The sequence below is a fragment of the Chinchilla lanigera genome, unplaced genomic scaffold (assembly GCF_000276665.1).
Source record: "Chinchilla lanigera isolate Chin_1 unplaced genomic scaffold, ChiLan1.0 scaffold00080, whole genome shotgun sequence".
Classification (NCBI taxonomy): Eukaryota; Metazoa; Chordata; class Mammalia; order Rodentia; family Chinchillidae; genus Chinchilla; species Chinchilla lanigera.
The window spans coordinates 1550262-1561852 of NW_004955481.1; the positions used below are offsets into that span (position 1 = coordinate 1550262).

Sequence of the window (11591 nt, forward strand, 5' to 3'; positions counted from 1 at the left end):
AGAGAGAAGAGAAAAACTTTCATTCAGAGAGACAAGTCCCAGCTCCAACTTCTTGTTTTGTGACTTTGGAAGTTACTTAAAAGCCTCTGGTTTTTCATCTGAAACATGAGGCTAGTGGATACGTCCCAGGGTGGCTGTGGGGATGAAATGACACAAAGGATGTAAAGCACCTTGTGAATGCTCAGTTCTCAATAAAGAATAATTACTGGCATTACCCTTGTTCTCCTAGTTTTAGATTCTATGTCCTGGAACCTGGTAGTTTTTACCCTTTTTGTTTGTTCATGTTTTCATTCCGTAAACTCCACTATGCGCCTGCTTTGTGTTTACCTCAGTAGCAAAGGCTGGTTCTACAAGGTTGAATAATATGCGCTCTTGACCCCAAAAAGTTTCCTTACAGTCAATGGGGAAAGAGAGATTAAAAACAGATGAATAATTACCAAACAGTGCAACCAGTGCACAAAGGTAGCAAAGGGTACTATTGAGAGTGGCTAGGGAGGGCCTCCCAGGGGAGGTGCTGGTCAAGAAGGGGCTCTGTTGAGGACCAGGAGTGAGGGGACAGCGCAGAAACCCCAATGCCGCCACAAGACTGGAGCGTGAGGTCCAGGCAAGTCAGGCAGTGCCCAGCGGGACGAGCCCCGCTGGGTCAAACTGGGGAACCTAACTTACCTGCAGAACAAAGGGTAGTTTCTAAAGGCACTCTGGGCGGCTGGGACAGGAAGATGTAAATTCAAGCTCAGTCTGGGCAACCTCACAACTTAGCAAGACTTTGTCTCAAAATGAAAAACAAACAAAAAGGACTAGGGGTGTAGCTCAGCAGGAAGGCCCTGATTTTAGCAGAGGGCACATTTACCAAGGGCAGATTTACATTTCTCATCGCTCCCTGGGGTCGGGGAGAAGACAGAGCGGAGAGGGTGAGCTGGGGGCTGGATGAGGTCCTGAGGACCCAAACGGTGCGACTGGATAAACATTTAGGAGATAGGGTTGCACTGGTGTGGGGGGGGTGAGGTGGAGAGGGAGAGCAGCAGGTGCCTAATAAATGCTTGTCAAAACGCTGGGTCTCAACCCCGACCTTCAGTAGATAATGGTGCCATTATCTAAAGGAGATTTGGAGGAACAGCTTTGAGGCAAAAGAAAAAAGAGCATGTTTACAGATGTGTTTCAGGTTGGAAGAGGATTCTCAGGCAGGTGGCTCAAGAAAGAGGGATGAGGGGCTGTAGATTTCTCAGGTGTCAGTTGAAACCTTGAGCGAGTGAGGTCCTGCAGGGTGGGTAACCGCAAAGGTAAAAGGCAACCGGTCTGGGAGAGGAGGCCAGCAGCGGGTTCACGGCAGCAGGGGGCGCACTCGGGCTGGGGGAAGTGCACCGGGAGGCTGCTGGCGCTCTCACTGCCCTGGAGTGTTCTGCCAGCTCCCGGAGTATATGGAATCTGGGGAAGATCCAGGGTTTTCTGAGGGCAGGCTAGTACCTCTGAGCGGGCAGACACAGCGGGTCAGCCGAACCTTCAGAACCCGGGCTGCGCCGGCAGTTCCTCGGGGCAAGTCCTGTCAGCTGCTCCCGAAAGGATGCTGAGCCCTCTCGACTCCTCAGACTTATACTAGCAGCTTGGCGTTGCCCATGGCAACACCCCACAGAGAGGGTCCTTACGCGAAAGACGTTCAGGGGAATAGGGAAGAAGCGCAGAGAGCTTCAGCAAACCCGGCCGGGTTGGGGTCCCCGAGGGAACCGAGGACAGCGGGAACGGGGATGAGGGGACCAGAGTCCTGACACCATCCTAATACGAAACAGACAAGCCCCAGGCTCCCGCTGACGGATCCTCAAGGGGCACCTATCAGGAACCAGGCAGACAGCACCGAGGAGAGGGCTAGGGGCAGGTGAATCAGGAGACGAGAAGGCGCGCACCACGCCCGGACAATGGTCCGGGAGTGAGACCCGCTGACTGTGCCTGAAAGGGAGCCATCAAGGACAAGAGAGAAAAACCAGCACACAAAGCCTAAGGAAGGGGCAGCAATGCGTGGGAAGGGGGCAATGGGGCGGGGGGCGGGAGTGAGTGGCAGGATCCCTGTGGAGCCTCAGCATCCGAGCGTGGTACCCGGGGGGCAGCGGGGGAGACTATGTAGCAGGCCGAAGAGCGGAGTGCAGGAGCAGGGGTGGTGCTGAGGGGCACTGACACCGAGCCGGGCGAGTCCGGGGGGCGCAACAACAAGCAACCCAGCATCAGAGCCCGCAGGCCAGCCTAGAATCAGGGCTGCGGGCAGGGCTCTGGAGGGACGATGGGGTAATGCCCCCGGTGGTTCCTAGCCCAACAGTGACACCGGCTTAAGGCTGCAGAGGCGAGGCCCACAGCTGCCCCTAGCCCCCACCCCCCCATCTCTTGTTTGTCTCCAAGTCCGGCCGGAACCGGCTTCTGCTCGCCGGGGGGCAGGGGGGTGGCTGCTGATTGGTCAAAGCCTGTTTCCAGCCCCACTCAGCCAATCAGCGGGCGGCAGTGTTTTCATCTTAAGGGCGGAATAAAAGGGCTGGAATAAAAGGGGGCAGAAAAAGCGCCGGGCGGGCCCGATACACACCAGCAAGAGCCGGGTGAGCTAGATCCCGGGGATGGGGTGGGCCTAGGCTAGGGCGTAGACGACAGAAGCTGCACGAGAAGAGGTTTAGACAGATGTGTGAATATGAGAAGAAAGTGATCGGGTGGGTAAGGAGCCGCTAGAGAAGATGACAAACAGAGCAAGGAGTTGGGGGATGGAGGAACAGGGGTCTGCTTCCATGAGAACGTGCTAATTGCCGAGGTAACAATCCAGAAAGGGGGTCGCGAGGCTGGCTCGCGCCGCCGGTTTGAACCGGCTTCGCCTCTCCCACGCGGGGTTCGCGTGGCCGCAGCGCCTAGCGACCTAGACAGTGGCCAATGGGGCGGCAGTTCCTTTGCAGTCAGGCCAATCAGCGCGCCGTGGGCGGGCCGTTCCGGGGCTCGGTGCGCTGATTTTGTGGTTGAAGAAGACAGCTCTGGGGAAGGGTCTTGAGTGCGGGCGGGAAGAAGTCTGTCAGGGTCCCTCGGAGTGACAGTTCTCAGGTATGCCCCTGCCCAGGGGCCCGTGTCTCCAGCTGCCTGCCCTCACGGCCCTCAAGCTAGCTATGTCAGTCTTGCTGGACTCCAAGACTAGTTCCAGGACCTTGAAAATGCATTCGTCCCTTCCTCCTCCCATGCCTCAGTTTACCTTGGAGGGAGCGGCGGTAGAAGTCTCTGGCCAGGACAGCTCCCTCGTAGCGGAGGGCGGCGGTGCCAGGCAGCTGCGAGGCTCGGGGTGATCCGGGTCCCAGGCGGGGCTGCGGCTTGCTTCCCTAGCTGCGTGAACCTACCTTCTGGGCCACAGAGGGGTGAGAGGCTCCGCACCCTGCGGCAGCGGCCGGGGGCGGCCGCACGGATTGGGCAGGGCGGCGCTGACGCCGAGATCTGTGCGCAGGTGGCTGTGGAGCCGGAGCCGGAGCCGGGCCGCTGTGCCGCGCCGCGCCGCGCCGCACCATGGCGCCCACCCTGGCCACTGCCCATCGGCGCCGCTGGTGGATGGCCTGCACTGCCGTACTGGAAAACCTCCTCTTCTCGGCAGTCCTCCTGGGCTGGGGGTCGCTGCTCATCATGCTCAAGTCAGAGGGCTTTTACTCCTACCTGTGTACGGAGCCAGGTGAGATGGCTACCTTGGGCTGGGGTTGGTTCCTGCAGTCCATGGTTTGGGAGAGGGCAGATTGCAGTGAAGACCTAACCATGCCCTTTCACTGCACAGTATCTCCCGGCTAGCAAAAGGCCCATTTGATCCTCACGTGGGTATGCTGGGTCCATTTCATTATCGTTGCCGCTGTTTCATGGATGAAGAAACCCAGGCTCAGGCCAGTCTTCTGCTTTTCCCAACCTGGGGACAACGATAGACCCAGAACCACATCCAGGAGTTCTGTTTCCACCAGCAGCAACATTGCCGTCCTCCTGTCTTCCCAGTGCCTGCACATCCCTTGGCTTGCGTAAACAAGTTGCTCCCTGGCTGTAAGAAAGAGGAACTCCTGATTCAGGGGCTGGTGTGCAGCAAGAGAGAGGAAGTGGCTTTGCCTCTACCCAAAGGTTTCATCTAGAATCTAGACGTTTTTCAGTCAGACCATCATGGAGTCTCGTAAGGGCTTGCCGGATACAATTTCTTGTCTATTTTTTTGCAGCTTTATGCTTCTCCAAAAGGCCATCTCCTCCCACTGGCCATGAGAACATCTCCGTGGCCTTCCAACCCCATGGGCAAGAATAGGAAGGGGGACAGTTTATGGAAATGATGCTAGGTTTGCTCCTTTTTCTCTGCCCCACCATTGGTGTAGCTGAAGGCAGTCTGTGGGTACTGTCTGTGTGAAATCTGCACCCTGACCCTGACCCTGACCCTGACCATCTCACCTTGCTACCCTAGCTGCTGCAGCTCAGTGGGTTCAGCCCAACAGTAGGGCCAGAGCAGCTACCCTCCTTAGGCAACCTGCACAGAAATACCTCCCCCTGCCCTCTCTGTCTCCAACAGTAGCTGCGGAAGTGTTGGACTCAGTCTCTCTCCCCAGTGCTTGAGTCTCTTAGATGGAGATAGCTCAGCGTTGACTTCCTGGGTCACCACCAGCTGCCTTTTCTTTCTAGAGTTCTTACTTAGCAGGAAGAGAACACTTTGGACCAGACTGCACTGTCTGTAACCCTGAGTTGAACACTCCCTGTTTCCCTTCTCTGATCTGCCAGGAAGATTCCTGAGTGTCCCAGTGTCTAAGGAGAGAGCAGGCGAGGTTATGGGCAAGGAGAAAGGGAGGGAATGGGGAGGCCACCTGGGAGAGGGCAGAAAGTCATTTATAAGCAACCTTTAACCTTTAGCCACTCAAAAAATATTTCCTAAGAGCCTAAAGGTTCTTGGCAGGCCTTTCCCCACATCAGCAAGAAATCTTGGGAGATGGGAGAGTCAGACCTTGTTCCCTGAGCAAGCTTTCTGTTTTGCTCAAGAGATGTTAGGATATTAATGACTCTTCTGGAAGGAACAGGTTAGAGTGTTTGACTCTTCCTTTTTCAGGATACGTAGAAGATTTGAAAAAGAGAAAGAAAAAATCCACTCCAAAAAAACCTTTTATAATCCCAGCACTTGGGAGGCTGAGGCAGGAGGATCACTGCAAGTTAGAGGCCGGCCTGAGCTACATAGTGAGTTCAAAGCCAGCCTGAGCTACATAGTGAGTTCAAAGCCTCCCCTACATGGGGAGACCCTGTCTCCAAAAGACAGAACAAACAAGGCTTTTAATACTGTATCTCATCAAGACCAAAGGACTGCTGTGGTCAGATCTCTCTCTGTCTCTGTCTCTCTGACTGGGGTGTCAAGAAGGCCAGATTCTAAGTTTTTTTTTTTTTTGATCCACTGATATAATTTATTGTATGATATTGCAGTGTGAGGCTGGTCACTTCACTCCTGCTGCAACCTTGGCTTCTTCCTTCCTTCCAGTGGGAGGAGCCCCAGAGATTATGCCAGCACAGTGCTGAGTTGGTATTTGAGCCCTTGACAGCCTTCACAGGTCACTCCTACAAACCACAGAGAAGGTAAAGGGTCAGGATTGTAGATTGAACATCAACTCCTTATCCATGTCTTTGCTCTTCCATCTGATTTGGGGTTTTTTGATTACCCGGCAAACCCGCTGACCCAGCATCCTTGGCGGGAAAGCCTGCAGATTCCACCACACAGGTTATCTACCTGGACTCCCTGCTCCTTGCTTTTTGGAGTCCATGTGACCTGTTGTCTTTCAGAGCCAGAAACCCCTGGGTTGCGCTTGGCTGGGAGGGCTTGGCAGAATTAGGGTCAGGGTTTCCGGTTAGGCCTACCGTTTCCCAACTTGGTGAGTGGCTGGATTGAAGAGAACCAGTCAGGTCATTTACTGACTTTACTGAATTAGACATTTCAGGGGGTGACTCGTGTACAGCTGACTGAGATGCAGGTTTCTCAGCTTTTTGTTGCTTGAGTTCATTTTCTAAGGAAAATTACTCAAATCTGCTGAAAGGTTCCGGAACTCTGTGTCGAAGTTCCAGCCAGACTCCGGCTACAGATGCAGGGTTGGGTTCTAGCCTGGGGCAGAGGGGCAGAGAGTGAAGGAAACATCTCATCCCTCTGTTGTCCCTCAGCTCGTTTTGCCTCGCCCATGGGATGGTCAGGAGAAGTGACAAGACTGGGGCGGAGCATTTGATGAGGTTTGTGTGGTAGCCGTGAGACGTTGGCAGCTGGAGCCCTCCTTAGCCCCCCTGGTGTGGCTAAGACAGCAGTTAGGTTTCCAGGCCGGGAAGAACAGGGCTTTCCAGGGCTTCAGGCTTTTGGCCTCTAGATGGCCACTGTGGCCACCCATACTTGACATCTATCTTCATTTTTTCTGTAACTCAGTAGCTCATCTAGACAGAGCTCTGGATGGTGTAGCAGTGGAGGGTCAATTTCGTCGTTCATCTCACCCACACATTCAGTTAAGTTCATCTCACCCACACATTCAGTTAAGTTCATCTCACCCACACATTCACTGAGGTGCGGTACCAACAAGTCATCACTCACAGATTCTCTGGAGCACAGGGTGCTGGACCAGCAGTGGGGATCCGGCTGTGACTGGCTGGGAGGTCTCTGGTATTTAAGCAGAGGCCTGCAGGGTGGGTTGGGGGAAGTCAGGAGGGGTGAGGGCAAGGCCGCCCTGGAGGAGAGGGCAGAAGGGCAGGCACCACAGATGACCAGGGCGGTGAGAGGGGCCCAGGTGTGCAGGGCCCAGGAGCCCCCTTGAGGAGACTGGATTTTATTCCCAAGGCAGGAAGATGTCGTGGAGGGAAAGGAGGGCCATGACCTAGTTCACCTCTTGCAAGGCTCTAGGATTCATGAGGGCTCGCCACATGCTGGGGTTACGTGGGATGCAGGCTTTGAAGGTGAAAATCTTCATGACCTCTGCTAGAGGAAGCCATAGCTTAGCCACAGACATGACGGCAGACGCCAGATCTGTGCTCTTGACCACTGCAGTCACTCTGCCTCGGTGGTGGGGAGCATTCCTCTTTCCCTGACGGGGGAAGCTGCCCCTGCGACCCTGAGAGGGCAGAGGGGCTGCCATCCTTCAGGGAAGCAGGACCAACTGCAGTCCCTGCCAGGCTGCATCTGTGGACGTGAGAATCCCAGCTGTTGTAGGGTCTCCCTTTTTTTTTTTTTTTTTTTTTTTTTTTTTCTCTGGTACCGGGAACCAAACTCACGACCTTGCGCTTGCCAGGAAGGCGCTTTTGCCGCTGAGCTAAATCCCCAGCCGGCTCTCCCTTTTTATGGGTGCCTTCTACACCCGCAGGCTGATAGTTGACACTTTTCAAAAATCCAACCTTTTACTTTTATGGCTGTGCCTATGACCGTTTTTACTTCTTTTTATGCTGTTTGCTTATTTTTCTGGTGCTGAGGATTGAACCCAGAGCCTTGCACGTACCAGGCAAGCATGCTGTCACTGAGCTAAGCCTCGGCCCACCTCCCGTTTATTTTGCATTTTTAAAATTCCATAGGAAAGCCGGGCATGGTGGCGAATGCCTGTAATCCCAGCACTTGGGAGGCTGAGGAAGCAGGATCACTGTGAGTTCAAGGCCAGCCTGAACTACATAGGGAGACCCTGTCTCAAAAATTAAATTAAATTAGAATTAAATTTTTAAAACATTCCATAGGAACAAGTAAGATAGCTGAAGGCTGTTGCCATGGCCTCAGGATGTCACAGAGAAGAACTAGAGCCCTTGGCTGTCCCTGTCAGCCCTGCCTAATTTCCCTCCCTTGTGTCCCTTAGCCTGCTGTAGCTTCTTGGTGTCTCATGAAGCTTCTATCTGGCCCGGGCTGGCTCCGAGGGCCCCTGTGGGAGAGTCACGGAGCAGCTCCTTCTCCGGGGGTGATATTGCCCGATGCTGTGTGCCAGCTCTGTCCCAGCTGCATTCTCTTAGCATTTTCTCTGAGACACAGCCTGCTCCTAAGCCAGGAGGGCAGCACCAGCGCAGCGCAAAGGTTGCAAGCAGCTGCTTTGGGCTCTCACAGTCTGGATTCAAGTCCAGCTCCCTATGAAAGCTTCGGCAGCAACGTACCTGCTCTGAAACTCCCAGGATTGTCGTGTGGCATGTGAGGCAGAGTGGAAGGGGGCTGGACACCGTGGAACGCAGTGGCCAGCACACACAGGCACTCCGCAGAAGGTGGCTGCTGCTGCTGCTGCTGCTGCTGCTGCAACTGCAGCGAGGGACCCAGCCCTCCGGCTGTGTGTGTCCTGCCTCTTGTTTGCTCTGCGGTTGAGCCGACCTCTCACCCACATCTCCCCTGCGGGACTGGGATGCTGCTTCCTGTTGCCGGATAGCCTCAGGATTGGGGAGAGGCGATCCCAGGGCAGGTACCCTCAGCAGGGCCAGGCAGGGGTCCACACCCTGGTGGAAAGCGAGCGCTGAGAGGATCTTGCCAGCCTTGGGGTGTGATGTGCTCCCCGACTCCCTCCAGCTGCATCTGGGTGCTGTGGTGGAGGCTCCCCACTGTCTTTGTTTCCCTGGAGTAGAGGGAGACCCCTCTTTGACCCAGGGAGGCTCAGGGGAACCCGAGTGGGTTCACCAGCACCCTCTTTCCCAGGCTGCTTTCTCTGTGAAGATTTTGTTTGTGAGTCTTCTGAGTGGGGCCCGACAGTGCAGACCATTGTTCCCTGTTCGCTGGCCCTGGGTCGCCTAAGTAGCCTGTTGTTCTCGGCATGCCCTGGCTACCCCAGTTCCTTGCTTGTCTTGGTTTATTTTCACTGGCCAGGCTGTTCTGGCCGCCCACTGCGGAGGCATCTGTTTAATAAACAGGTGCAGGTGAGGCGCCGAGCAGGCTGGGCTGGGTGAAGGCTGAGCTCTAAGCTGGGAGCAGAGAGACACCTTGGGCCTTGGCACTTCTTGGATGCTTATCTGGGTGTTTTGTTTTGTTTTGTTTTGTTCTTTGTTTTTGAGACAGAGTCTCACCATGTAGTCCAGGCTGGTCTTGAACTCACTTTATAGCCCACAGTGGCCTCAAACTTAGGGTGATCTTCCTGCCTCAGCCTCCCAAGTGCTGGGATCACAGGTGTGCACCACCACCCTCACCCTCACCCTCACCCCACCCTCTCCACCCCCGCTATGGGTGGTTATGTGTTTGTGTCTTCCCTGGCCCACCACAGCCCAGGTGTGAAGGTTTCTGGGTCTCTGCTGGTACTGCAGTTATTCAGGCGGGCTGTTTATTGCCAGCATAGCTTCTGGGCTCACCAAAGTTTAATTCCCTCCAGGAGTGAAGGACACTCTCAGATTGCTTCGTGGGCAGACAAGAGAAACCAGTCAGTGCCCCCAGCCTGTCTGTTGCTGGACATCCCTGGCCGGAGGCAGGAGAGCAGAAGGCTAGGTGGCTCCTTGGCAAGAATTTTTTTAGGGAGAGAAGTGTGCTCGCCTGAAGTGTAGGTCCCTGGTCCTGGATGCAGAGGCTCCAGGATGAAAAGGGGGAAGGGCACGGATACGTCTGCCTGCACCCCCAGCCCTCTCCTCGCAGGCCCCTTGTCCAGTTGCACGGGTGACCAGATCAGTAGGCGAGTTGTTTCCACTCTTATGCCCATTTCTGGCATATAGGGAGATTCCCTTGGTGTGTGTGTGCTGTGCTGGGAATGGAACCCAGGGCCTCACATGCTAGGCAGGTGCTCTGCCCCAGCCATTCCCTTGGGATCTTCTCTTGAGTGTCATGGTGAGAGAGGACATGGACTCAGGGCTCCAGCTGTGGTTCCTCTTAGGGGGACTCTGCTCGAGGCAGTGCTGCCCTGCCTCTCACGCTTGGTCCTCCTGCTGCTCGCCGCAGCCGCACAGCCTCCGGCACCCTAAGCCCTGAGCTTTCTCTTCTTCCCCATGGAGTCCGTGGAGCGTGTAGTAACTGGTCCAGACCCTACATGGCCGCGATCAGGTCTCACAGGCCGGCGCCCACGCTGTCACATCTGTGCTGGTTTGCTCCTATCCGCACGTCAGCCTGCAGCTGGTCCTTGCCGGGTGGTGGCCCCGGCCCCCACCACAGATCCAGTTCCTGTTGCTGCTGGCAGAGCTGACACCTGAAACCAGCACACGGTGCTGCCTTTCCAGGAGCCTGGCCCCCAGCACAGGAGCCCGTGGCCTGGCCCTGCCAGCCCCGGCGGCACCCGGCAGTGTTTTGAGCTGCATCCTGACAGGCTCAGAGGATCCTGTTTGCCACGTGCCTGGCCATGAGTGTGATGGTTTCTTTCAGAAAACAGAGAAAGTGGCAGGGCCGGGAATGGCTGAGGAGGTTTTGTGTCTGTGGTTTGAGGCAGTTAACCTTGTGGCTGTAACCTCCCTCAATCTTCTCTGTGTTAAACTTGGTTCTGCTCCTCCTGTTTCTTTTCCCCTCTTGATCCTTTAGGCTGTTGAGATCCGGTTTCATTGTTTTCATTCATTCAGTAAACAGCTCCTGTGGCCAGGGCCTGGAAAGGTACTGGGACACAGAGGTAACCCGAACGCGGTCCCTGCCCGCGGGGCTCACAGCCCAGTGGGAGACGAGACACGTATCATGCCAGCCGCACGCAGTTACAGACCGCTGCTCCCTCTCACTGCCCGGCACTGCTGCTGCCCACTGCACTGTTCCCTCCACCCTAAGCCTCCAGTAGTAGAAATAATAACGATCACTTTCAGCTGTTATTTATTGAGCACGTTCTATGCCTGTGTGAGCGCTAGAATGTTAGCTGGATTTTCTCATTGATCTAGAGGTGAATACTATTATTATATTATGTCCCTTTTACAGATAAGGAAGTAAAGCAAGATCAAGTCACTTCCCCAAGAGTATACAACTAGGAAATAGAGAAACCAAAATTGGAACCCAGAGGCCCGGTTCCAGCACCACAGCCTCATTAAGCCCCAGCAGGGCGCATTGGTCAGAGGTAGATGCGTAGCGTGACTCGGCCCGGGTGCTTCCGTTGCAGACGAGATGGGGCGCGTTCAGCGTGGTATGGCTGTAGACAGGGTGCTTCCGTTTCGGTGACGTTGGGACAGCCCTGAGAGGCGAGGCAGCCTTTGCAGACCTCAGCGTTGCAGACCTCAGATTTACAGCCCTGGCGCCAGAGCTGCAATTGGGAGGCAGGCGGTTATCTGAGGAAGAGCTTCTCCTTGACTCTTCATTGTAACCTCGCGTCTAATCAGTCTGCCCTGTTTCTGCACGATTAGTCAGCATCTCTTAACTAGCAGTCTGGCGAGGAGAGTTCCTCAGCCACTTTCCCACAGGCCCGCACCCTCCTACCATCACCCGCCACAGTGCTTTTTCTTCCCTTTTGGTGTTGTTTCAGTGCTGGTGGACCTTGGAGGAGGCCCTTCAGGGCTGAAATCACAGCGGGTGTGGTCACCACATCAGGCTCAGGGGCTCAGCGGCAGCAGCTGGGCCTGGGTGTGGTTATGGGGACAGTAACACAATGACCCCAGAGAGGAAACTAAGAAAGGGGCAGCTTGCCGGGCGTGGTGGCACATGCCTGTAATCGCAGTACTGGGGAGGCTGAGGCAGGAGGATTGTTGCAAGTTTGAGACCAGCCTGGGCTACAAAGTGAGCTCAA

The 11591-nt window shown here is 55.2% G+C and overlaps 1 protein-coding gene and 1 long non-coding RNA gene across 4 annotated transcripts in view; one reads left to right on the forward strand and one right to left on the reverse strand.

Annotated features, from left to right (window-relative positions):
* The first annotated feature begins 27 nt into the window (after window positions 1–27).
* Slc43a2 (solute carrier family 43 (amino acid system L transporter), member 2) overlaps window positions 28–11591 on the forward strand; it is a 46925-nt gene continuing 35361 nt past the window's right edge. The window contains exons 1-2 of one of the 3 annotated variants that reach the window (XM_005402617.2): window positions 28–2576; window positions 3455–3673. In XM_005402617.2, coding sequence (XP_005402674.1) covers window positions 3514–3673 — 160 coding nt within the window. In that variant the 5' untranslated portion in view covers window positions 28–2576; window positions 3455–3513. Of the gene's footprint in view, window positions 2577–2848; window positions 3064–3454; window positions 3674–11591 lie in introns of those variants that run through there. The other 2 variants (XM_005402618.2, XM_013503413.1) reach the window with 2 other exon arrangements.
* Window positions 5379–8920, reverse strand: LOC106146482. Its single transcript, XR_001230928.1, has 2 exons — window positions 8098–8920; window positions 5379–5559 (listed from the first exon to the last, which is right to left on the reverse strand). It is a non-coding gene; the product is annotated as an uncharacterized LOC106146482 (long non-coding RNA).